General features: G+C 35.6%; 2 protein-coding genes across 2 annotated transcripts; both read right to left on the bottom strand.

The window, feature by feature from the left end:
• Positions 1-17726: 17726 nt before the first annotated feature.
• Positions 17727-21802, bottom strand: LOC121417603. The gene is made up of 5 exons (XM_041611340.1): positions 21797-21802; positions 20491-20625; positions 19735-19879; positions 19362-19389; positions 17727-18018 (listed from the first exon to the last, which is right to left on the bottom strand). Exons 1-5 carry the CDS (start codon positions 21800-21802, stop codon positions 17727-17729), a joined length of 606 nt encoding a protein of 201 aa, XP_041467274.1.
• Positions 21803-23747: 1945 nt separating this feature from the next.
• On the bottom strand, positions 23748-26816 carry LOC121417602. Its single transcript, XM_041611339.1, has 6 exons — positions 26717-26816; positions 26058-26186; positions 25526-25819; positions 25079-25327; positions 24353-24697; positions 23748-24034 (listed from the first exon to the last, which is right to left on the bottom strand). The coding sequence occupies exons 1-6, from the start codon at positions 26814-26816 to the stop codon at positions 23748-23750; spliced, it is 1404 nt and encodes a 467-aa protein (XP_041467273.1).
• Positions 26817-27125: the final 309 nt, after the last annotated feature.

The raw sequence follows: 27125 nt of genomic DNA, 5'->3' as shown, positions 1-27125 counted from the left end.
AAAAAATAAGTGATCTCTGATTGGTAAGTTATATATTACGTTTCATTTCTGCGAGCGTAGCGAGCAAGCGGTTTTGGGGAAAATGTAAAATTCGCCTATTTGGTCAATTACTGTTAAAAGGGCATCCTTGTGAGATGTTGCCAGTGAATCACGTGCTCAAACTTTTGGAAATTTCATGTAGGCCTAAAATGATAAAAATTATAATATTTACCCAGGGAAGCCACTTCAGTTCTGAAAACTGTTCTCCCAGCTATTATTATTATTATCCGTGTTTGTTACCAAAATGAATAATTTTCATTTTTGGAAATACGAACCTTATTCAATTTTCGGATTAACGAACCTTATTTCGTTTTCGGATTAACGAACCTTCGGAATTACGAACCTTATTTTGTTTTCGGATTAACGAACCTTCGGAATTACGAACCTTATTTCGTTTTCGGATTAACGAACCTTCGGAATTACGAACCTTATTTCGTTTTCGGATTGACGAACCTTCGGAATTACGAACCTTCGGAAATACGAACCTTCGGAAATACGAACCTTCGGAATTACGAAGCTTCGGAATTACGAATGTATGCGCGATTATGAGTCCAATGCCCTAACCACTGGACCACATGACCCCTCTACAAAGCAGGAGAAGTGCTACAAATTTCGTTGTTGCTTGCCAGGGTCGGAACTCCTCTGCCTCAATGGGAGGGTGCACATGCACCCCTGCCTACTCACCGTTGATAACATTCAAGAAAACATCTATGCAATTTCAGAGCATACACGCATCGTAGACTTTAACATTTCCCTTCAAACCACACCCAATACAAACGTACCCCCTGACACACACACAAATACCTTTAAGTATTGGGTTTGACTGTGATGGTTTCTTGTAAATTCGAGTGAGCTGATTCCGAATCTGAATGATGCCACACGTGTAACCTTGAGTATTTTCTGCAGATTGGCAAAATCCAATATGGCCGCCAAAATATTAAAATTGCCCATGAAAATCATGAACTTGCCCACACATTTGCTTTAAAGTACATGCAATTGTGCTGCCGGAGTGAAATACTAACTAAAGGTGGTGTCACACCATGGCGTTTTAGACAGCGTATGCCCGACGTGTCAAAATTTCTCTAAAACGTTGGCATACGCTGAACTTTGATTTTTTCAACTCCGGGCGTATACTTAGCGTATTTATAATGAGTTGGACGCATACATAACGTATTAGCAACTTATATCGAACGCTTCGTTAACTTATAAATAACGTTTTCCAACGAATGCTTAGCGTATTGCTGTCGTACACAACTTATACCCTACGATGGCCTAACTTACGCAATCAGATGATATCCATCAGCTTCCATTTTAGCTGCATGAGAGTAATTGTCTCTCTTAATTGCCTCTCCATTGTCTTTTCCAAACTCTCCGACCGCTCTTGAGGAGTTTTCATGTAATGTTAGAGTGATCATTGTCTTTACTGCTGTACATACAAGTTGGTTCATTAATTGGCGTAATTACTTTCATTCTTTCCATCTCACCTAGCTCATCAAATTTGAAATGAAAATTAAGCTTTGTGACATCTTCATCAATTTCCCCTTTTTTGCACGTCAACGTCTTTGATACCATGTTTTGGTAGAGCATGGTTAAATACATCTACAAGTTCAATTTGGTGGAAATCGGTCCATGGGGGCCTTAGAGATGGCCTCATGAGTAGTCTACACAATTAGTCCCTGAAAATCAATGTATCATGGGCTTGGTCCTAAATATAATAAATCAGGCCAATAATACATTTACTCTGATCATGGGGCTAATTATGTATTCATGAGGTCATATCTAAGGCCCCCATTGACCGATTCCCACCAAATTTGGGTTAAGGAGGTATCTCACCATGCTCTACCAAAAGATGGTATCCAAAACGCTGAAATATTTTTTTTTCAATATTATTACTCTAGATATGGATATGCATCCTCCCTGAGTGTAGTGTGGTGCTTATCAGGAAACGACCAAAATCACTCATAATATTAGACCACACTTTTATGGAATGCCAGTTGTCAACCTATTCCCCAATTCAGATTTATTATCATACTACGAAAAAGGTTGTCAAAAAATAATTGTATTGAAATAGGAAGAATAGGACAATACAAAAGTATCATAAATTTAATGAAATAATTGATACATCATAATTGCCCCCAAATACTGAAAAATGTTATGAAAGTCCAGCATTCCATAGAAGTATGGATGAAATTCTAGTTAAGTCTAGGGTGAAACTTAGGATTAGTTATAAGAATGCTGCCAATTAGGGATAAGTTATCCTCACCTTTGCTGCATGTGATAGACTAACATCCCTTTGTTGCCGAGATTTATTCCGAGGATTCATAACTCTTCGAACTGGGTCACAATGTCAATGCCAGTGCTCTCCTTGTAGGTTTCACCACATGTTCCTCATACATTGATATCTGCAGTGCAATTAACCAGTCGGAGACAAAGTGTGGAAATTTGTGTTATAGCAAAGAGCATTCAGTCTTCAACAGATTATATAATAATGATAATAATATGCAACATTTGTATAGCGCTTAATACAAATGTTTCTAAGCGCTGCATACTATTACCCGGCTTTAGCACGGCTACCCTGATCGGGCGCATTCAAGGAATTTCTTCCTACCGGGTACCCATTTACTACACCTGGGTCGAGAGTGGCAAATGTAGATGAACGCCTTGCCGAAGGACGCTAGTGCTGCTGTGGGATTTGAACCAAGGTCCTAGTGGTTCACAGTCCGGAGACTTATCCACTGAGCCACAACACCTCTACGATTGTCCCCACTTCTTAGCGATCGTCTGTATATGTAATACAGGTGCATCGTGAGGTTGTCAATTTAATGAAATAAAAGGAAGTGAGAGAATAATTTTTTTTTTTTGGGGGGGGCTTTTAAGTTATAAGCAGCAAGTTATTAAAGCCCCTTTCACAATTGGTGATGCGACTGCTTACAACCGTTGCCATTCTTGGCAACATATATTGTGACCAAATGATCATACGAGCAATTGTGAAGACCCCTTAAGATATGGACTATTAACTATGTGTCCAAAATTCAATAGACATGCATGCTTCAGCTTCGTCCATGCTCTATACACTCTACATAAAGCTACAGGTATACAGATTGGAATGGGGGAGGGCTTGGGGACCACGCCCCCCCCCAAAAAAAAGAATAGTAATAAAATACAAAACATTGGCACCTAGAGCGTACAGAGAGACCGAACAAACTTTTAATTGATCCACGTCATTGCAGAAGAGAGAAAAAAAAACAAAATAATGGCACGATTTTTGCCGCAATATGTATGAACGTTCCGTGTGCAAAAGGAAGAGCGCATCTTGAAGCGTGCTGATTCTTGCCAACAGTACTATTACGTCACAATGAACAAACCCCGCATCAATGAAAAAACAGACTAAATCTATTATTAGTTTTCCATTTATTGAGTTTAGATCATGGTCTAAACTTGACTTGAGAATATGGGCTTGTGATTTTAATGCAGTGGATTGAGGATCTGTGTATTATAATGAAAATTTCAGCTTTTTTAAAGCATGGTTTTCTGTATTCTTATTTGCCAACTATAGTTTATTATTATCATGCATTTAATATTATAATGGAAATGTCAGCTTGTTAAAGGCATGGGAGAGTAACAGTTCTGTATATTGTTTTTATACTTATCATGCCAACTAGTTCATTATTCACATGTTATGTCTTCAATGTCATTTAATATAGTCTTTCATATGTATTTATATAAAGTTTATACATGTTTATTTACAGTTGTAATAGATTTGATAACATAAATATTTGTTCATCTATTTGTCATTAAAGTTTGTATCTTATTTCCTGGAGAAGAAAAAGAGAGGAAAGCAGACCATGAATGCAATTGGGAGAGAGGGAGAAGGAGGTAGAGAGGGGCTCGAGGGGGGGGGGGGGGGAGGGGGGGAGAGAGAGAGAGATGGAGAGGAGAGATAAGGAATTGAGAGAGGGAGATGGAGGCGCTGTTGGCTTTAGGGGCTGTAGAAAGATGAAAAACTCGATATGGCCTGAATTTAAAGAAGTTTGAAGAAAAACTGTTATGTATAAACTGAACGAACACGGATCGATATGTTTCCTTCTGGGGGGAGGGGTCAAATATATTGCTATACACATGCGTGACCAAGTGACCAAACTCGTTTACAGGGGTGGGTTTTTTTTTGTTAAGTTTTTCACCCAGGCCACTTGTGCACTCGTTAAGGGTATAAAAACACTTATTTTCAAGAAAAGGGTTGGTTTTAAAGACCGGTCAATAGTCATTCGCGGGGGTCAATAGGGTATTTTTATTTATTTATATTTTTTTGGGGGGAGGGGGGAATAGCCAAACGTTTTTCGGATATGTTTTTCCCCAAGCTTTTCCCCGGGGTCATATTCTGGCGACAACTTGTCTAGAGGCCATAATGTGTAAATATAGCCCTTGAAAAACTTGTTTAGGGGGTTATTTTGCACACAGAAAAACTCATTTAGGGGGTGTTTGGAAAGAATTTGGTCACGCATGTGTACAGCAATGCTTTTAACTTCCACCCGGGGTTCCTTATTGACTTGGAGATGGCTTTTATCTGAAGAAATGTGATTATCGATACTGATGCGTCTGTGCTAAATCAAGAGTTTTAACTACGACATTATTAACATCTTCAGAATGAGCAACATTTGGAAAAATGTACAGTTCAATACAAGACGTACGGTGAGTTTTTTCCATTGTAACATTATGCATTAGCATAAGAAATATTAATCACGTAACTCTTTATTTGTTCATATATTATTTTCTTAATCAAAAGTGCCCTTGACAGAAAGTAGTTCTAAATATATTTTGAAAAAAATAATATTCCAAAAAGGAAATGTTTATTACATCTAAAATAAGAATTGTGAGAAGATAAATCAAGATGATTAAAGACTCTCTACATCTAGATCACTCTGACTATCATCAACCCGTATACGCAACAGGCACAGGGAAAGACCAATCTATGTACTGCGCTCATCCAGGTAATAAGAGTAGCACTGGCATTTTTTTTTGGTGGGGGGGGGGTAAGACGTCATAAAAGAGATTGGCGACCCGTCGGGTTTTACGGAGATTCATAAATTAGGCCTCTTTTTTAGTTTCCTTTCTACTTCATTGTCGTCTCCTCTCTCGCACATTTTGGACGTAATTAATGTGATACAGAGGAAGATGATTTTGTCTTATAGTTGTTGGGTCAACGCTCAATAAGGCCATCTGCTCTCTTTTGTTGGCCACTCATTCTCATGTTTTCACAATGTTTTACTTTTGTACCTTATGTATGTTTTTTCATGTTTTTTATTGAGAGTGTAAATAAATGGAATTGAAATTGAATTGAAGAGAGCATAGGATGTCCAGGGAGGCGTCAGCTGAGTCGCTCCACGTTTGTGAGTATAAGACTCATTTTAAACGGGTTGTCTCGTTTTTCTTTTCAAGGCCGTTTTTTAAAATCAATTATTGTAATATTTTTTTTTATTCTACATGCATTTATTTTTTACCGAAAAGCAATGCCATTTGCTCTTAACGAGTACGCGGTTACAATAGATGTTTATCGTTTCAGCATGCATACCGAATCCTTGTCCATATGGAGGCTCATGTGAGGAAACATTTGCTGATTTCGATTGTAACTATACTGCACTCTACGTCGCAAAACGGTGTGAAAAACAATATCTGCATTTTGGTATTAATAAGGAATAATTAGTTTAAAACATGAGTATAGGCCTATACTGTTTCTTATTCTCAACATTGCGTTTGTTTCTAAGTAGGAAAAGTGAAAGAAAATGCAAAAACTAATCGCAAAGCAAAGTATTACACAATGCCAATTTAAAAACTAAGTACATGTAGAATAATAATTATTACAATAATCGATGATGAAAATGGGCCTTTAGGAGGCGCGATAGCTCAGTCGGCATAGCAGGGGATTCGTATTCCGGTGACCCGGGTTCGATTCAAACTTGGTGTGGTAGTGCCCTTTGGTAATGCATTAATCCTCAGTACCAGGTCCTTCTGAGAGGACCTTAAGCCGTCGATCCTCTGGTTGCTTGCTTACAAGCATTGATGCTTTCTTAGCAATCAGGTAAAAAAATCACCAAAAAATCAAATTTATAAAGCGAACCGGATTTCAAACAAACTTAAATGTCCAAGTGTGCAGGATAGGATAACTCCACAACCGTAAATCGTTTTTTAACCAAGCTTGTATGGTAGATGGACTTGGGGCACCTGCATGTTATGCTGCAGTCTGAGGTCATATGGTAAGATCAAGGGTCATTTTCTGGTCAAAGTTAAAGTTTACATGCAAGACTCTCTTATGACAACTAACTCTGCAACCGTAAGTCACTTTTCAACCAAACTTGGATGTTAGATGGATTTGGGGTACCTGCATGTTATGCTGCAGTCAGAGGTCACATGGTAAGGTCGAAGGTCATTTTCAGGTCAACATTAAAGTTAACATGCAAGACTATCTTATGACACCTAACTCTGCTACCGTAAGTCACTTTTCAACCAAACTTAGATGATAGATGGATTTGGGGAACCTACATGTTATGCTGCAGTCGCAGGTAACACGTTATGGTCAAAGGTCGTTTTCAAGTCAACGTTGACATTAACATACAAGACTCTCTTTCTCCGCAACCATAAGTCACTTTTCAACCACATTTGATGGTAGATGGACTTGGGGGACCTGCATGCTAGGGTCATTGTTGCCATGATAATTGAATTTTTTGGTCAAATTTCTGTGTGAGCTCTATATATCGCAATGACGGATGACGGTGTGTTCGGGGGATACATGTGCTCGGCTGCGCGACCCACCAAGCATCTGTAGTTGTTATATTGTGTGCTGGCTTGGTAATGAAATTCCACTAGAGGAAACGGGAGTGGTCGGTGTTTTATGTTCCGAAGGTATGTACGTGTAGCATATTCATTGTCCACTCAAAACGACACTACACTCAAGTAGGTGCTGCCTTTAGGCACTCTATGCACAACATTCCTGGTATTTCATTCTGGACCATCACTTGAAAAAAAGACAATCTGAGAATGTTCCGATCAAGTTTCCCTTCAAAGCGTTCTTTTGATTTTACATCACATGCTCGGATGGTAACCAGACTAGTTCGTATACTCAGACAAAGACTCGAGTTCTGAAGAGTCGAATTCAATAAAATAAAAACAAATAAAGGAGACAGACAAATATGGGTGGTATATGTTGTGGTTGTCTTCTTTTTTTCAGTTTAAAAGCAAATAGAAATGACTTCTTGATAGTGAAGAAGATAAGAAAATGTATACTGATCAAGTTTAAAACATCCCTTTTCAGGTGGGATACGCATACCCGGGGGTGGGCCACTTCCATTCACGAGTGGATACCATGCGCGACCATGGGGTCTCGAAAAGCACCCTAAACACGTAATTTCCATATTCTGAAAATGCAAGTATTGGCGTGTGAAACCCTACCCTTAACAAGTATTGGAAACAAAACGATACTCTTGGCAAATATTCCCTGAAATGAACCCCTAAACAAGTACAGGAATGTTTTATTGTTACGGGTCCTTTGGTTGTCGGCTTTACCTTATTTGGTTTAGTACGACCCCACCTTCTACACCTCGCGGAAATAGGACTCTAAACACGTAGTGTTGGGGCAAAAAGGACATCCTTTATAAAACATTTTAATTTTGTTTTATCATCCCGCAAATTCGACCCTAAACACGTAATTTTACTAGCGAAATAGATACCCTTTTTTCATTATTTTTGTGTTTTTGACACCCTTTTCACGTTACGTACGTAACGTGCCCTATCATGAAAAGGACATCCTTTTTACGTGTTTTTTTGGTCGCGCATGGTATCCATTCGTCAATGTAAGTGGCCCCCCCCCCCCCGGGACGTATACAAATTCGTGCGATTTCATTCACAGATTATGAGTGTACCAGTCCAGGAATTCACCCTGTCCTTGAGAATGTTGACGTCACAGATCACAGCATCCATAGAGGAGCAGTCGGCCACTGCAAGATTACACGGACCACAGTGCTGGCTCCCCTTAAATCATGACAAAGTGCAGTGGTTACAGATCGACTGATAAACACCCTCATCGTTACTGGTCTCTCCATGCAGGGAAGGGCTGATGAAGATTATTTCGTCACATCTTTTACTTTGAAATACTCCCTAATTGGCACAGTATTGAAAGTTTCTAAAGATGAACTTGAACAAATTAAGAGATGCATTTATCTTTCTGCTCTTGTTTCTTTCTGATATTGAGATGGAATACAGCAGATGCTATTATTGATACTCCTTCAATGAAGATTGAAAAAAGCAATCAGCACTCAATGCCAAGCTCAAAACAATAAATTTGCATGGGTGGTTGTATTTATTATTTCCATTATTGAGAATAACTACCGGTTTCATACAAGTATCGGTATTTCCAATTTGAGTCTGGCGACTGCCACTGTAGTTACTGTTCTATATAGTGTGAAATACAGTGGCTACGACGTAGTTGGGTTACACTGTTGTGGAATCCAATAGAATCACATAGAAGTGCCATTCTCTCAATCTTATCTCTTTCTTTCTCCTTGTTGTTTCCCATTATTTTCCAGGTAACGCTGATGGCCCCTGTTACGGTACATTTTGGTAAATTGCACATTTAGGTAAATTACTAAAATGTGGGAAGAGTGTTGACAATCTTTGTGTCTATGTTTCTAACAACACCGGTTTGACATCAGAGCATTTATTTAGTGTTTGCTTGGTCAGGCAATCAAGGTGATCGCTGCAGAGGTAAGTAACCTTGAACATATTGAAATAGAATTCATGAAACACAGCACACTCATTTAATTCCTTTGCTTTGCTTTTTTGCATGTTCCTCCCATATCCAAATTTGTTCATTATTATTATATGCTTTATCGTTCAGTAACATAAATTGTGTAATTTGTATGTCTGAGTTATATTATATACTTTGTGATATCATGGATATAGAAATAAAATTAAATGTAATTGCTTCAAATGTTATTGTACCCCCCCCCCCCCTCTTGTCATAAATTTACAGAAAAAAGAAACGTTACATTGCAAAAGCACCGGTGTTGATTTAACACCAGCCCAGAATATATTTATGTCCACACCAGAACAAGTTAAGGTGATACATTTATCTTTCTGTTTTTGTTTGTGATATTGAGATGGAGTAAAGCAGATGCTATTATTGATACTCCTTCAATGAAGGTTGAAAAAAAAAAATCGGCACTCAATGCCAAGCTCATAGCAATAAATTTGCATGGGTGGTTGTATTTATTATTTCCATTATTGAGAATAACTACCGGTTTCATACAAGTATCGGTATTTCCAATTTGAGTCTGGCGACTGCCACTGTAGTTACTGTTCTATATAGTGTGAAATACAGTGGCTACGACGTAGTTGGGTTACACTGTTGTGGAATCCAATAGAATCACATAGAAGTGCCATTCTCTCAATCTTATCTCTTTCTTTCTCCTTGTTGTTTCCCATTATTTTCCAGGTAACGCTGATGGCCCCTGTTACGGTACATTTTGGTAAATTGCACATTTAGGTAAATTACTAAAATGTGGGAAGAGTGTTGACAATCTTTGTGTCTACGTTTCTAACAACACCGGTTTGACATCAGAGCATTTATTTAGTGTTTGCTTGGTCAGGCAATCAAGGTGATCGCTGCAGAGGTAAGTAACCTTGAACATATTGAAATAGAATTCATGAAACACAGCACACTCATTTAATTGCTTCAAATGTTGCTGTCCCCCCCTCTTGTCATAAATTGACAGAACAAGCAAACGTTACACTGCAAAAGCATCGGTGTTGATTTAACACCAGCCCAGAATATATTTATGTCCACACCAGAGAAGTGTAAAACTACACCATTTTAATTTCGGTCTAACACCAAATAGGTGTTTATACAGCACCAATTAGTATTAGAACAGCATGGGTTTGATTCCAAACTGGTGTTTGTTGTGGACATCATAGATTCCGAGCTCGTGTTAAATCAACACCTGAGTTTTTGCAGTATCAAAATCACAAAAAACATGCTATGAACACAAGAATATCGAGTTGTATATAGATGCTTTTATTTCCCAATGTATAATAGCAGTTTATCATCGAGATACAGAGGTCAAGTTTTTTCAAAGATTACAGTACATCAATCAATCACTAAAACGTACGACGTTGAAGCTTACATGATTGTTTTTGCCTCTCTATTCTCAAGATGTGAGTTTATGATCAAATTTCCAAATCTTGAAAAAGGTTTTTGTTATACATTCAGTCTAATCACTTTGTTGTTGACTTTGTTTCATCCTGAATGACTACTACACAAATATTCCTACTCCTTTAGCATCATAATTACAATAAGAAAAATACATAGTACAATCTTAAACTACTTCAAACATAAGTCAAACGAATCGTAAGAAAATATTAAAAAAAAGTAATCAGATATAAGCGTCTGACTCACCGCAAACTCATGTTACATACCCAAAATTATATATATTGAAAAGATTCTCAAACCAATTTATATGTCTTGTAAACGATATGGATAGTCTTGATATGTAATTATTATATTTATATACAGCTTTTTCAGAAAATACCATTGAACCATCGTCACAGAAGCTTTATCAACATAATAATAATTTTATATACGTAATGTAATGCATGGTCAATGCATAAGAGATCATATCAACTGCAGTACACATTTCTACATAGCTTGTCTCTACAACTTCGCGAAGCATATATAAAAATACCAATATTATGTTCACAAGTAATTTTGGATACGCAGCTATATTTGATTTTGATTGTCGATCGACTGTCAATCTCCCTTTTCCCCCAAATATTAGATATACCTATGGGGTACATTTCATGAAAACAAGGATAACCATAAAACACATTACGGTATACTTTTTTTAAATATGAGGTATGAATAATAGAGAGCAAACAAATTGCGTTCGACATCCTTTGTTTTGGAAATCCCCTCATTGTTTCTTTTGTCAGCTATTCTAGTTCATACTCTATGAACGTTGTGTGTCTTGTGTGGATGGTACAGAATAAAGACGCGTTCCAGTGGATGTATATTTCTATGAAATGTTTTCATCACGTTCAAAATGATTTTTTTTCTTGTCTTGTTGATATCAAATGACTCAGCAAGTGTGGAATAACCTGAAGATGACAGGAAATAATCTTTGCTTATTTCTTTCTGATAGGCTACAGCTATTAAAGTCGTAAGAATATTTTAATTGACATTGAATACATGAATAACCAAGAGTGTGTGATAACTATTTACAAAAGCAGCATCGAAATATTTACAAAGAAACTATAATTATAACACTTATAATTTTAGTCAAGTTCAAGTTCTAGTTTTTTATTTTTCATTTCCATTATCAACATCATAAGCAAATACAAATCAAACATACATTATAAATATAAACAAATACAAATGAAATATGATAACAATGATTACAAATCAATTACAAGTTCCAAAATATTTGTAAAATAGTTTTAACAGAATCTGATATGGAAATGAGTTACATTGTGAAACGTTACCAGAAACTTTTACACGTTAGATGGCCTTCAAATCTAAATTTAATGGAATGATAAATGCAATTGTAGTTAGGTCAAAAAAATAAGATGATATGACTATAACATTAATGAACATAAATTGTCCACCAGGTGGTACCTTTAATAAAATAAACGACAACTTGAAACTTGCAATCCGAGCTGAGAATATCAGAGTTGGTTGTAAAGTAGGTCGATCGACGTTTAACATCTCAGTAAACATGGTAAAAGGCTAATAAGGATTATACAAAACAGGATAAACAATAGAATGAAACGAACGAGATTATAAACACCGAACAAATATTTAAGGGGAAGGTCACCCTGACAAAAAGTTTATTGAAAAAATAGCAGAAAAAAATAAAAATATTGCCGAAGGTTTGAGAAAAATTCATCAAATAATTAAAAAGTTATTAGAATTTCAATTATTTGAGTTGTGACGTCATATGCGAGCAGCATTCATACATAGCGAATGGTAAAAAATCAAAGAAATGTCATTTTCTCAGAAAATAGAAAATGTTTTTCACTGTACCTTTTGTATATCAATAAACAAATCATTTCACACCCGATCATGAAAAGAAAACAAAATTAAGTAATCAGGAACCATACAAAATTTGAAATTCATGCATTTTATATTACATAACACATGGGGCAGCTGCTCGTTTATGACGTCACAGATCCAAAACTTTGAACTCTAATAACTTTCTTACTCTTTAACGGATTTTCCTCAAACCTTCACCAATATTTTTTTACTAATTTTTCTGCTATTTTTACAACAAAGTTTTCTTCAGGGTGAACTTCCCCTTTAAGTAAATCTGCAAATATGGTAGACTTTAAATTGGTAAATCTGTCATTCACACTACCTTACCCAATGGCCGGGCCCAATGAATGAAGTAGGAAGCTAAGATGATACAGTATGTATCAGATGCCTTTTATATAATTATAGTTCTATCTTTCATAAAATGGTGTATAATCAAGCAGAAAATAACTATTTTCACTACGAGATTTCATGCAGTATGTTAGCGATGTAAGTATACACGTCATTTACAAGAAAATAATTATTCTTTAATCACTTTACAGAAAGCTCCTATACTCTGTGCACTTAATTTCTATATTTTACATTGCGAAATTCAAGAAAAAATAACAAAACCACGAAATAGTCAGAATTGTATCAATATCACTACTACTGACACACTCACAAACACACACAAAAAAAATCATATAATGCATTCTTGCATGACTTCAGGGCCTACATTATAACTTATGACAAATGACTTAAGACAAAACATTTTAAGTAATGCAACATAAATTGTATTTATAAAGTCTTGAAAGTGGTAAGTCAGATTCTGGGATACTAATGCTATACAACATTCTTAGATTTAGACAGAGTTACCTTAATTATGAGCTCTGTATCTACTTTAGATGTAATACATTACGACTAGTAAGGTGTTGGCTATACTATTGCAGACACGTCATGATAAACAGCTGCATGTATACACAGGGGGCATTCAGACTTCAATACATACATTCTGGTAATATTGATCAATGCATAATACTCATATGGTATGCAATTTTTTTCATTTTCTGTCATTTCAAATTCAGATGTTAATTTATTTCTTTACTTTATTATTTTATTGTCTTACATCGTAACCAGTATTACAAGTTGTTCAAACTACGAATTTTCATTATTACTGTTATAATTATTCTTTTCATGTTATACGCATTGTTAAGCTACATGTATGCTTGGCCCCCTCTGATAAGCCCTCTTCTTTTCAAAGGGCTCACATTTTATGGATAGATGCTTAATTGAATTGTAAAACCTAAACATACATACATACATATATATATATATATATATATATATACATATATATATATATATCTATATATATATATATATATATATATATATATAAATGTGTAAAGTTATACATGTACAACAGCTTTTGGCAACTCTTTTTTATTCAAATATTGTAAGGAAATGGATGAAGAGAACAATGGTAGGCGTAGCTTACCATAAGCTACGCCTACCATTGTTCTCTTCATCCATTTCTTTACAATATATATATATATATATATATATATATATATATATATATGTGTGTGTAAAGTTATACATGTACAACAGCTTTTGGCAACTCTTTTTTATTTAAATATTGTAAGTAAATGGATGAAGAGAACAATGGTAGGCGTAGCTTAAATCAAGGTTCCCCAGAGCTATCTACCCTTTGGAAAAATTGGTGATGCCGAAAAAATGTCTCTGCCGGGAATCGAACCCGGGCCCCCAGCTTTGAACGCCGGTGCCTTAACCACTAGACCACAGAGACGGTTAGTCGCTAGGGCGAGCCCGATCCGATTGACCGTCAAATAGGCAGATTTTCGACACTATACCAATTATATATTCCTTTGTCGGGTGAAGGTGAGTTTTGAACAATGACAAGCCGCCATGCCTCAGCTGGATCAAAGCTATTGCTTCGATACAGTACACATATGGGAGAAGAAATACAAATGTGTAAAGTTATACATGTACAACAGCTTTTGGCAACTCTTTTTTATTTAAATATTGTAAAGAAATGGATGAAGAGAACAATGGTAGGCGTAGCTTAAATCAAGGTTCCCCAGAGCTATCTACCCTTTGGAAAAATTGGTGATGCCGAAAAAATGTCTATGCCGGGAATCGAACCCGGGCCCCAGCTTTGAACGCCGGTGCCTTAACCACTAGACCACAGAGACGGTTAGTCGTTAGGGCGAGCCCGATCCGATTGACCGTCAAATAGACAAATTTTCGACACTATACCAATTATATATTCCTTTGTCGGGTGAAGGTGAGTTTTGAACAATGACAAGCCGCCATGCCTCAGCTGGATATATATATATATATATATATATATATATATATATATATACAGTGCGTCCCAGAATAAACGAAACCGAGATTTAGCTATCATTTATCATAACTTAATCATAAATAAAAAAGACAAATGACCTACCAATTTAAAGCTTAGAATCTCCACTTTCATCTGGTATTACTTAGATTATTTCTTATTCACGCATGAGTGAGCAAAAACAATTTGAATAAAGGATGTCAAAAACTCATTTGGCGAGGGGTATCTGGGTTTCAAAAGGAAAACCACATTTCTAAGGGTTCAATATCTGCTCTTTAATTTGGTACCTCAATTACAGAAAATGGTCAAGAAATAAAAAAGTTCTGGTCATTTGAAATAAAGCTTGTATTTCCATAATTTCATGAGAAAAAACGTGTTGTCACCGGTTTCCCACAGAAGCTTTCGCATGGTGAACAAAAGATTTAATGCATGGCTGATCGTCAATAAAACGGAGTGTTGAGTGAGTTTGAAACCCAGCCTGGAGAACCTCTTCATTTTATGAAATTATTGAAATTCAAGCCTTATTTCAAATGACCAGAACTTAGTTATTTCTTGACCATTTTCTGTAATTTAGGTATCAAATTAAAGAGCAGATATTGAACTTTTCAAAATATGGTTTTCTTTTTGAAACACAGATACCCCGCCAAATGAGTTTTTGATATCCTTTCTTCAAATTGCATTTGCTCACTCATGCGTGAATGAGAAATAATCCTAATATCAGATGAAAGAAGAGATTCTAAGCTTTAAATTGGTAGGTCATTTGTCTATTTTATTTATGATTAAGTAATGATAAATGATCGCTAAATCTCGGTTTCGTTTTTTCTGGGACGCACTGTATATATATATACATGAAGGTGGAGTAAATGAAATGAATAAATGTTGTAATTCTAACATTGTATGTACATAAAATTCTCTGCATAATATGAGTTTTCCCAGTTGGAGGTCATGTCTCTCAAAGATAACAATTTTGACACAGAAAATACTATTCACTATCATATTAAATATTATATATACTTGCAGCTACAAAATAATTCACTCACAACCTTTGCCAACAAGAGAACGATTAAATGAAGCTACATGTTAGGTCCAGGGTGACCAGATTTCACCAAATGAAATACGGGACAATTGACAAACAGAGATCAACAGAGAAGCCCACACACACTGTTAGACTTATGAAAAAATATAAAGAATTGGAAGGAGGGTGAACGAAAGAATAAAGGAGAGAAAGAAAAGAAATGAATCGAGAAGGAAAGAAAATGAAGGGACAAAAAATAACAGAAAGTTAGAATAAAAAAAGGATGAAAGAAAGAATAAAAGAGTTTAAAAAGGTTTCCGTCATTCTTTGAAATGAATATAGAAAGAAAGAAGGAAAGAAAGAAAGAAAGAAAGGAAGGGAAAATGAGTAAATGTGTGAAAGACAAAATAAAGGATAGAATTAGAGGGGGAAAAAAGTAAGAAAAAGGGGGAGGAAAGAAAGAATGGAGAAACAAAATATGTTTCCTTCATTCTTTGAAAGAAAGAAGAATACAGGAAGGAGGGAGGAAGGAAGGAAGGGAAAGAAAGAACGAATAAGGGAAAATAAAGAAAGGAAGAAAGAGAGGGAGGGAAGAATGAAGGAAGGAGAGAACGAAAAAAAGAGAAAATAATGGAAGGAAAGAAAGAACGAAAAGAAACAGGAGAGGAAGAGAAAAGGAAGCCAAGGTAATTTTAAGGTTAGAAAGAATGAAGGAAATAAAAAAGGAAATTTGATAAAGAAGGAAAGTAAGAGAAAGAAGTAAAGAAAGAAAAATGAACAGAAACCGAGAAAAAATGTTCAGGAAAGAAAGATAGGAAAAATAAAGATAGATGGAATGAAAAAGGGCAAGCAGGAAGGATAGGGTAGAAAAGAAAGAAAAGGAAAAAAGGGAAAACTTCAAGCAAACAAAAAATATCCAATCATCTAATAAAAATTATAAGGTTATTTGGTGTTTTTTTTTATGTATTTCTAAAAATTTCGAAAAGTAAAATGTTTTAGAAATATATAAAATTTCAAAGTGAAACATTGTCAAACTTAAAAATTAGATGAAACATTACGGCATCCTACACACCAAGACTCCAAACGAAAGCTGAAACAATATATTTATTGATATATATGTTATATGTTATCTGGTGGCCCCTTTTATAAGCCTTGCTTCTCCGGGGTCACCTTACCATCATTGTAATTTCCATTCATTGTTGTTAATTTGTTTGTATTGTTTTTGTATTTGATGGTTAAACAATAAATTGAAAATTGAAATTGAATTGAAATCTATGAAAAGTCAAAATTGTTCCTCCGATTACATCTCCAAATCATTAATTTGAGAATCCATGATGTAATTATAGGAATTTCCCGCCGATTTTGTGAATATTTTGGTAGAACAACTGTTTATCACGTGAGATTATTTGCATCATTGAGAATTTGCTCCGATCCTACATGCCTAGATAGTAGCCTGCCACACAAAGGCATGAGGCCAGTTCGTTTGCAATGTATTGGGTTAGCAAGAAAATCACCGCAGAACTTGCAAAATATTAGTTATCGATTTAATTGGTGTCTCTGCTTCGTCATCTTTGGTTATTCAATGAAAATTCGTCACTTTTAAATGTATTAACTACATTTTGTTCAATGTTCTGAAATACGGGACAAATAGGCGTCCCGGAAAAGGTTTGTCGGGACGCCGGGACAAAGGAGCAAAATACGGGACAATCCCGGGAAATACGGGACGTCTGGTCACCCTGGTTAGGTCTGCTATAGATTATGTCACGAACATCGACGTATCATCATCATGGACCCTCTCTGTACACCTACATGGTACTATCTATCATGTGGTAATTGAAATATGTACTTCCTTTCAATCCAAAAATCACATATTTCTAAATACTTGGTGTCCATTTATTATGAATAAACTGAATTACTTAAAGTAAACTAAACTCTACAGTTCATTAAACCTTACAAGAACAAGAACATTTAATCATGACATTACTGTCGTGCACATTTTACAAATCTAAAAATACGTACATGTACGTACCCCTGTATGCTCACACAGAGTGGGTATAATTTTCAATCTACTCACCAAACTCACTCATTTATAATATTGAAAATACGTACCTGAAATTCGGTGACGAAACGAGCTGAATATTATAGTGTATAAAAGAAAACCATTCCCTTGTAGTTACTACACGTACTTCAGAAGAAAGGGAAGGGTCGAAGGAACTTAGTTGAGCCGGTGAGGATCAACTATACTTTCAGGGTCATGAAATAATGATTTCAGCTTCATGAGTTAACCCAACGGCCTCTAAAGCAAGTTGAAGTTTCTTAACCTGTTCACTAGGTCGGACACGCTTTCTCCAGTCTTGAAGCATCTCTTTAAAACCAGATTTTGAAACACTGCTAGCTGATGAATCTGCCCTGACAAGGTACTTCTCCACCTGTGAGTGGGAGAAACTGAGCTTGTAGCCAAGCTCACGAGCATCCTTTGCTTCATAGACTAAATCAATCAACACCTCTATCATGTCGTTCGAAACGAACTTCATTCGGCCTCTTCTTAAATAAGAAATGGAAAGAGAGAGAAACAATATTACTGTTATGAGTTAAACTAAATGGAACGCATCAACTGATTTCATTAAAGCAACAACATCTTTAAATTCCAGGAAAATTTTCACATAATGACAAAAATAATGATCTACCGTGTGAGTCCAAAAAAAATTGACACCGCAAAATCCCTAATTTATGGATGAAATATGTCTGAGTTTGTTCTCCAAAAAATAAAGAAACAATATTTATGTTGTATGTCTTCTCGCATGGATAATCAATGGCTATTCTTTGCAATGATCTAAATTAATTTGCGCCTTACTAAGGCATGACTGCTATTAATGAATCCAGATGCCGGTGATGTCAGAATCCTACATGAGTTAGTAAATATATTGGCTAATCCCTATTCATTGACATTAACTTGAGAATTGATGCTATAAGGTGTTTATTACGCATATATAATGTAAATTACTGACAATGCGTGTGGAAATGGATTGTAATGCAACCCGTATAGGATTATGACATCATTGACATATGGAGTCATTCATTGCAGTCATGCATTACTTTGGCGCAAATCAAAATTTACATCACTGCAATCGTCAAAGCGTTAACGGATACCACATTAATGTGGTATCAAATTATTCTAAAGAACCTTGGAGAACACACTCTTTCAGGCCATATATAATTATTACGTGTTCATGACATATTTCTTCCTTAAATTGGGGGATTTGTGAGATGTCAATTTTTTTTTTTTACTCACACAAGCACGCCACCAATCGACAATATTTACACTATTTGTTTGGGGAAACCCGAATCATTTTAGACATAGTTATGTGTCATAGAAATGGCATGAAGGGTTACTTCATTGGATTTGTACAAACTAATTCTTGTCATCACGACTGGAAAATGTTTTTAATCTCCGCGATCTAGCTTCGTTATGTCAAAAGCCTGACCAAACAGTTTGGAAACTGCACATAACGTAATAGCAAGGATTTTTAAGACTCGGGTCTCAAAAAAAGAATCATAAATTCAGGAAAAGAAATTGTAATCAATAATTTTTCATGGCATCTGCTCATAACTCTAACTTACGCATTTTCTACCAGAACCATTTTGCACACATGTTTCATCCCTTAAAAAAGGGAAAAATCTCGGATGGTCATTTGATTGCATGCATATGTGAAATGCAATTTCTATGATATTTTTATAGTCATGATAGAATAAAGATGATCCGTTAGTCCACTATTAATATACATTATATTTTAATATTTTGCGATTTTTATTTTGTTTTAAATTCATCACATTTCTTTTCGGATAACCTAAATTATGCAGTATGCAGAAAGAATGACATTCCTTACCTTTGATTTTTTTCATAGTCAGGTTCCACTGTTTAAAGAACAAACAACAAAAGCAACCAAAAAGAATAAATAAACTGTAATAATTCATGTACTAAAAGAGTTTTTTTTAAAGCAATATGACATTTTTTAATGAAATTATTATTTACCAGATGATAATTATTCGATTCACTTCTGATAGTTTTTGTTTGACGTGATACCGGGCAAATGGCATGTAAATCGATATGATTGTTTGAGTAATTCTGTTCTCAAAGTACAATTGACGGAATTTCTTTCTAATGAATATACATTTATTCATTTTCGACTGAATGTATTTTATGTCCTTTTTAATCACCCGTCTTTCTCAAGGTAAGATGATCTTTCCCTTTTCACATACCTTCTCTTGAGATATTAATTTCTTGTTCTGCTAATGTTGACGGGCCCTGCTCAATGCAAACACGAACACTCTTGTTATCAGTAGAGCGCGGTAGATTGACGTGTATAGTATTACAACCTCCAGATAATAGAGAACGCGTATGAACCTTTAAAATGAAACAATGGAATCTGAGTCATGAATATTTATTAATAGGTTTAGGATAAAACATATAATTTTGATGTAACATTCATCATCAAACTTGTTTCGATACAACACGTTCCAGCATCTAATTGTCATTCTTGAACATTTTCGGTGAGTGTTGATATTTTATTTTCCCTTTTTACTTGCTTTTGTTCGAAGAATTTCACTGTCAACTATACACACACAGATAAAAGTGAGTCATGTGACTCATTTATATATAACATTTGTGAGTCAGGCGAAACTTGACTCACTAACAAAATTAAATGAGTCATAGTTGACTCATTTGTAATTAACAAGTGAGTCAATAACGAAATGACTCACTTGCAGAAAGCCCCGACTGACTCACATAGTTGTAAAAAGTGAGTCAAGATCGGCGATTGACTCATTTACAAAAAAAATGAGTCAATGAGAAGCCTGTGCGCGCATGCGCTACTTGCACGCAATGACGTCAACCATCGCGCGAACCATTCCCGTTTGACAAGAAACTGACTTTGGTAATTAATTTATTTGTGACATGAACTCAAAGAGGGATGACATAAAAACAAATATACAAAAAAGAGTTATTCAGATGCTTACAGCTTTTTGGGTCTTCTCCGAGCCAGAAAGACATGACAGCTTGATGTCATCTTCAGCAGATGCTAGACAGAATTTAATTACAGTCGTTACTCCGTAGAATGGTTCCGATAAGCTGTAATTCTGTCCTCTTACAAACTGGAAAGAAACGTTGATAATATCTAGATGTCATGTGAGTCACTGTTTGGATAAAATGAATGCATTTTCTTTCTCAAGTAAGACGCATTCATTGCAGCATGAATCAATATACAGTGCCTATCAATAAAAAATTTACACTTTGAAAAATTTCAGGGAATATAAAAAAATATACAGTGCGTATCAAAAAAAGTTAACACTTAGAAAAAATCCTGTAAAATTATATATTTGTAATATCCTGACGATTTTTCCACATTTTAGCATTGGTACAGATCCATTTAAGCAAGTGACGATATAACTGTCGAAAAATATTTCCGCTTGAGTGAGCACCACTTACTTTTGAAAAGTTGGTGAAAAATGATTTGTGCAGAACTTTGAAATAGTTATGCGAATAAAAGTAGACCTTAATCATGAAAAACACGTGGAAATTAGCTAGTAAAATTGATTTGAAGATATCTTTTACCTTTTTAAACTTGTTTCCTTGCCCAAAACAGTTCGAAGAGTGCATTGCCCCACCCCACTCCCCCACACACCGAGTCCATCGTGACGATATTTGCTTTACACTGAGCTGTGATTTACATGAAATGGCTTAGGCTTGATTTTCATTTTGTTAATCATTGCCAAGCTTGGGAAAAGTGTGGAGAAACAAGTATCAAATGAAAAATGAAATGTAAACCAACTTTAAATGATAAAAACTTAGTAAAAAAATGCTGGAGATGTCTGATATAAAATTTTGTTCAGATTCAGTTATGTCCTCAGATCTAGCTGGCACAAAAGGGGTAAATGTTGTGCTTACTAAGTGTTGAAATTTCAAATTTGGGCGGCAAAATTGTTACAAAATGCTTGAATGTATCCATTTTATTTCAATTGGCTAAAAGTGCTAGGGAAATTTATGAGAAATGCTTCGCAGGTTTAGTTTGATTTCGCCCTTTCCCCTTGATACAGCGTGAAAACAAGCATTTCTGCGAGCTTTACAAAAATGGACAGTGCTCACTCAAGTGTAACATTCTGTCAAAACTTTTACTTTCATTGGATAGATGAGACCCAAACCCATAATTATATGTGAAAAAATTACCCACATGTTGTATATTTTTTAATTCCCAGGGCTTTTTCAAAGTGTAAACTTTTTTTTTTGATACGTACTGTATACAATATTGGGATATTTTTGTCTCACCTGCATAGCAGAGTGAGACTTATAGGCGCTACCTTTCCGACGACGGCGTCAAAAATCAAGTTAGGTTTTTGAAATGACAGCGTAACTTAGAAAGTATATGGACCTAGTTCATGAAACCTAAACATAGGGTTTATCAAGTATTACTTAACATTCTGGCTGAGTTTTAGGTAACATGACCAAGGTCAAAGGTCATTTAGGGTCAATAAACCTAGACCATGTTGGGGGAAACAACATCAAAATCTTAACCCAAGGTTAAGTTTTTGACATTTTGTCATAACTTCGAAAGTATATAAACCTAGTTCATGAAATGTAGCCATAAAAGTAATCAAGTATTATTGTACACCCTGCCTGAGTTGCAAGTCATATGGCAAAGGTCAATTAGGGTCAATGAACTTTGACCAGGTTGGGAGTGTATGTTGAATTACTATCATAACTTTGAAAGTTTAGGAATCCGATTCATCTAACTTAGACATAAGACTAGTCAAGTATCACCGAACATCCTGTGCGAGTTTCAGGTCACATAATCAAGGTCAAAGGCCATTTAAGGTCAATGAAATTTTGCAGAGTTTGGGTATTTGCTGAATTACCATGATAACTTCAAAAGTTCATGGATCTGATTCATAAAACTGTAAGTGTATTGGTCTAGTTGATATAACTTGAACATAATAGTAATCAAGTATCACTGAACATCTCATGCGAGTTTCAGGTCATATGACTAAAGTCAAAAGTCATTTTAGGTAAATGAACTTTGGTCATGTCGGAGGTAATTATTAGATTGCTGTCATAACTTTCAAAGTTTATAGATATAGTTTATAAAATGGGGATACAGGGGCGATCAAGTATAGGGGCGATCAAGTATCACTGACGACAAGTCTTACGGGTCGCATGATCAAGGTCAAATGTCATTTATTTTTCAATGAACATAGTATTGTATCATTATATGAATTGTGTTTTTTGTGAATAATTATTTAATAGTAGTTTACAAAGTCAGCACTGCTGCTATATTGAATCGCGTGATGCAGGTGAGACTGCCGGAGGCGCTCCACTTGTTATCATATATATTCTTGGGTTTGGGTCTCATTTATCAAATGAAAGTAAACATTTTGGCAGAATGTTACATTTGAGTGGGCACTGTCCATTTTTGAAAAGCTCGCAGGAATCAGTTTGTGCAGAAATGCTCATTTTCACGTTGTGTCAAGGAAAAAAAGGCTGAAAGAAACTGACCGTGCGGTACATTTTTAGCAAATCTCACATTTAAACATTTTTAGCAACTTTGCCAACCAAAATAATATATTTTTTTTCATAGGTAATAACAACCTTTCCCTTTTTGCTAGCTGGATCTGAGGATATAACTGAATGAAAACAAAAATATATATATATATATATATTTCAGATATCTTCAGCATTATTTCACTAAGTTTTTATCATTTAAAGTGGGACAGCATTTCATAGTTCATTTAATGCTTGTTTCTCCACACTTTTCCCGAGCTTGACAATGATTAACAAAACGAAAATCGAGCCTAAGCAATTTCACGTGAATCACAGCTCCCTGTATTAAAAGCAGATATCATCATGATGGCTTCGGTGTGTGGGGAGGAGAGGGAAGCGCAATTGCGCTACATGTATATGAAGTGTTTTGTGCAACAAAACAGGTTAAAGGTAAAAGATATCTTTAAATTAATCTTCCTAGCTAAAGTCCATGTCTCTTTCATGACTAACGTCTACTTTTATTCATAACAATTTTCCAAGCTCTACGCATATCATTTATACAAACTTATAAAGAGTAAGCGGTGCCCGATGTTTAAATGTGGAAAAAGCCTCAGGATATAACATATGATTTTACAGGATTATGTTTAAGTGTGAACTTTTTTTGTATACACACTATGCAAATCCACCCACAATAGTTTTCCATTTTTTCCCTTTTTTGATATGTTTACATGTTCAGGTTATCCTATGATGTAATAATGCATCGAACGCTACTCTTGCCAATCAACCTAGCACCTGTACATACTGTAGAGTCTATTTTATAAGGATGTGCGATGCAGATTCGCAGAGTGGGGTGTGAGGAGTTGCTGATGAAAAGAGACTGTGATACTTCACAAATGAATTGAACTCCATGGATGTCGTTTGAAGAAAAAGCGAAGTATTGAAGATGACGCGTTGAGAAGGTAAGCTTGTCTTCTGAGATCCAAAAATCTCTTGTCGATTCAGGAAGCAAAGTCCTGTACCCATATTCTCCTAGAATATGCAACGATAGACGAGAAAAATACTTCATGTTAAAGCCAGTTTATCGCGTTGACAGCCATGTTAAGTAATAAAAATGAATTATGTTATTGACCTTATATACTTCATGAGTCATACATTATGTTAACTTGCTATACATTCATCCATACCATAAAGCATTACTGCATTTTTATGTTTCATTTCTGGTGCACAAAAGAAAAGCAAAAAGGCGACTGAATGTGAATTTTAAAAGTTACACATCGACTCCCCAAATTTGACATCACACAATACAAGCTATTCCGATCACAAAAGCGTATACTATATAAACATTACCTGGTCCTATTTTGCTATACAGCTTCATACACAAGTCTTGCTTCTTCTGCTGGTATCGATTTGGAGGAATGTAGTGTGGAATCGCTATAGTGGCAGGTTTGAGAAGATCATGGTCGAAGGAACATCGGATGGTCGGTGTTATAAGAACTTCAGCAGGATCCAGTGGAAACTCTGATGAACTTCCGTGTAAGATAGTGAGAGTAACAAGTGATTTCATTCCTTTGGGGATCGCTCCTGAAGGAATAGATACCCAGATATCAGGTTCGTCTAGCTTCAGGTCTCCACCATCATGATCAATGATGCCATGTGTGAAAGTGTCCAAGAAACCTGGGTGGTTTGGTATTGCTGTTTATTGGGAAGTACAACATGTCGGGTCAGCAAGCAGATATTGCGGATTTTTAAAATGTGTTACATTCGATGATTAAAACTAGAAATAGCATAATTATAATAAAATGAGACATCAATATGCTGTCTCCTAATTGAATTACAAAAGTCGAATAATTACATGTTGTACGTTTCCTAACATTGAAATGTACACTCAAGAAATAAACATGGATGAAGATACATGTTTCATTTGCTTTCGACATGCTCGAGTTTTATAGTTGAGTGCACACGTATTAATAAAGAACAAAAATATTGTGCGTCTTTGCTAAAAGAAGCATACTTATGATTTTTAAAATACACTTTTGATTTTAATATTTTCGTCCCTTGACTGCTTAAACCTACCTCGAGCTATGTGTTCTGCAGCATCGTTGAAATTAAAAGCTTGAACCATTTCAAGCAACCTCAGCCTTGTTCCTCCTTGTTTGACCCATTTCTGAAGCATTTGTAGTACCACCCGACGTATCGAAGCAGTTTCAAAAGTCAAAAATGAAGCCATCACCTGAAGAATTTCAGAAGCTGACAGATCCAACCTTTGAGAGAGGTCGATGAGGTCTGGAGTTGTACGAATTTTGGCAGAGATTTCACCAATACCTTTTTTAGGAAACATAATCACATTGCAAGTTCATAATGAATGACAACTCCTGTTTCCATATTGCCAAAACACATAGTTCTACAATAACATTATATAAAATATTTTGGCTATAGTTTTCTATTCCATCCGACTTTCTACAAAACGTGTTGTAAACAATACCAAAAGCGAGTTTAATAAAATTCAAGCTGTGATCATACCTGCTTGAGTGTCTTCGATGTAGTATCCTTGAAGAAGCGCAGACACTTTCTCTTCCTTCTCATGTCTTCCTAGACGTCTACACCATTGATGAAGGAGTTTCCATGCCAGTCTCTCCATTAATGCAGGGTCGCGAGGTGCAATGAGAACTATGATGTCACTAACGTCCAAACGAAGAGCTTTGGCCAGTTCTAAGGCCAACGTGACATTCGCCACCCGACGAACGACTGTACACAGTTCTGAATTACTAGGTGAACCTCCATACCCGTCGATGTCGACAACGGTTTCATCTTTGTCTACGATTTAATAATATATGGTTGGGTGAATGTTATGAGAAGTTTGAATAAAGATCTGCCAGTACTATATCGATACAACGTGGTGCATTTTTTGTCTATCAGTTTTCGTTCTATCGAAAACACGTCTGATACATATATACCTTTGATTCGTTACTATGGCTTTTTCCTCTTTTTGTTCTATCCCCCCCTCTCTCTCTATCCCCCTTCATCCACACCCTCGCTTATTATTCATTCCTACCTGACACTGAGTATTCGATGATCTTCCAATCTTCATTCTCTTCATCTTCATCCGATTCTGTCTCTTGAGGTGATGGGTCATAATTCACATCCGGGTCAAGAGGAGTCACGTCATCACTATTCTCGTCATCTGCATGATATGATTTATAGCCAGAGGGTTTTGTTGCATTAAATAAAAAGCTTACCTGATAATAACCATTGAAAACTCACCACTTGTGCCGTAAGAAAGTAATAGTTCGGTGTGTTTACGCAACCCTTCCCTAAATATTATAGTTTTCATCGCATGTGCAGGTAATATAAATTTTTTTATAACTCTTGATTTTTTACCAGGCAAATTTTTACCAATTCTACTTCTTTGGTCAACCATTCCTGTCAACGAGAACGAAATATATGACAAGTTGACAATAAAAGTCAATCCCAAACCAACCTTCAAAGTTTATACGGGCTGGCTTTTCAGTTATGATGCGTGTTATTTTTTACCTAAAAGCACCAAGTAACATTTAAATGTATAAATTAGCATGTTATTTTATTCATGCTGTAACAAGTGATCTTTTAATTGAACCGTTAATACGTTACTGAACCAAATCGACTACTAAAAGAAATTGTCTTCACATTTTTCGTTTTGTGTGCAATCCATTTTCGTTAAATAGTTTCAAATACCATTCGTGTCCGTCTTTTTTGAAGCCTCATTCAAAGATTTCCAGACAGTCTTCAATTTCTCATCCGGTTTATCCGATGATATTTGAGATGATTTCCACATCGAGAGCATTTGAATGTTAGCATCCTTTCTATTGTACAGGGATCGATGCTCGATGTGATGTAACTCTATGTCGTCAAATCCCAGTTGCTTGCCAATCTCATAGAATTTTTCTTTGTTAATGTGACGGGAAAATTGTAATAGCGTGTAGTCAGGAATCTCTCTGTATCATTGGATTGATATCATGAAATTCACTATCAGTAATTCATACCAACATGACATGCATTATCTTTTATAAACAAAACTTTCAGAAAACTGACAATTGTACGTTATTATAAATAAAAGGAAAATTAGTGTTTTAACTAATTAGAT

This window comes from Lytechinus variegatus, chromosome 6, assembly GCF_018143015.1.
Source record: "Lytechinus variegatus isolate NC3 chromosome 6, Lvar_3.0, whole genome shotgun sequence".
In the NCBI taxonomy this organism is placed as follows: domain Eukaryota; kingdom Metazoa; phylum Echinodermata; class Echinoidea; order Temnopleuroida; family Toxopneustidae; genus Lytechinus; species Lytechinus variegatus.
This window is presented reverse-complemented; position numbering and strand designations above follow the sequence as displayed.

Coding starts and splice junctions, on each gene's coding strand:
- LOC121417602 (XM_041611339.1), bottom strand. CDS start 26,816: ATGTGGAAATCATCTCAAATATCATCGGATAAACCGGATGAGAAATTG. Junction 25,328..25,525: donor CATCGAAGACACTCAAGCAG/GTATGATCACAG, acceptor TTCCTAAAAAAG/GTATTGGTGAAATCTCTGCC. Junction 24,035..24,352: donor GTATAGCAAAATAGGACCAG/GTAATGTTTATA, acceptor TGCATATTCTAG/GAGAATATGGGTACAGGACT.
- LOC121417603 (XM_041611340.1), bottom strand. Junction 19,880..20,490: donor CGGAGAAGACCCAAAAAGCT/GTAAGCATCTGA, acceptor TTCATTTTAAAG/GTTCATACGCGTTCTCTATT. Junction 18,019..19,361: donor GACTATGAAAAAAATCAAAG/GTAAGGAATGTC, acceptor TTCTTATTTAAG/AAGAGGCCGAATGAAGTTCG.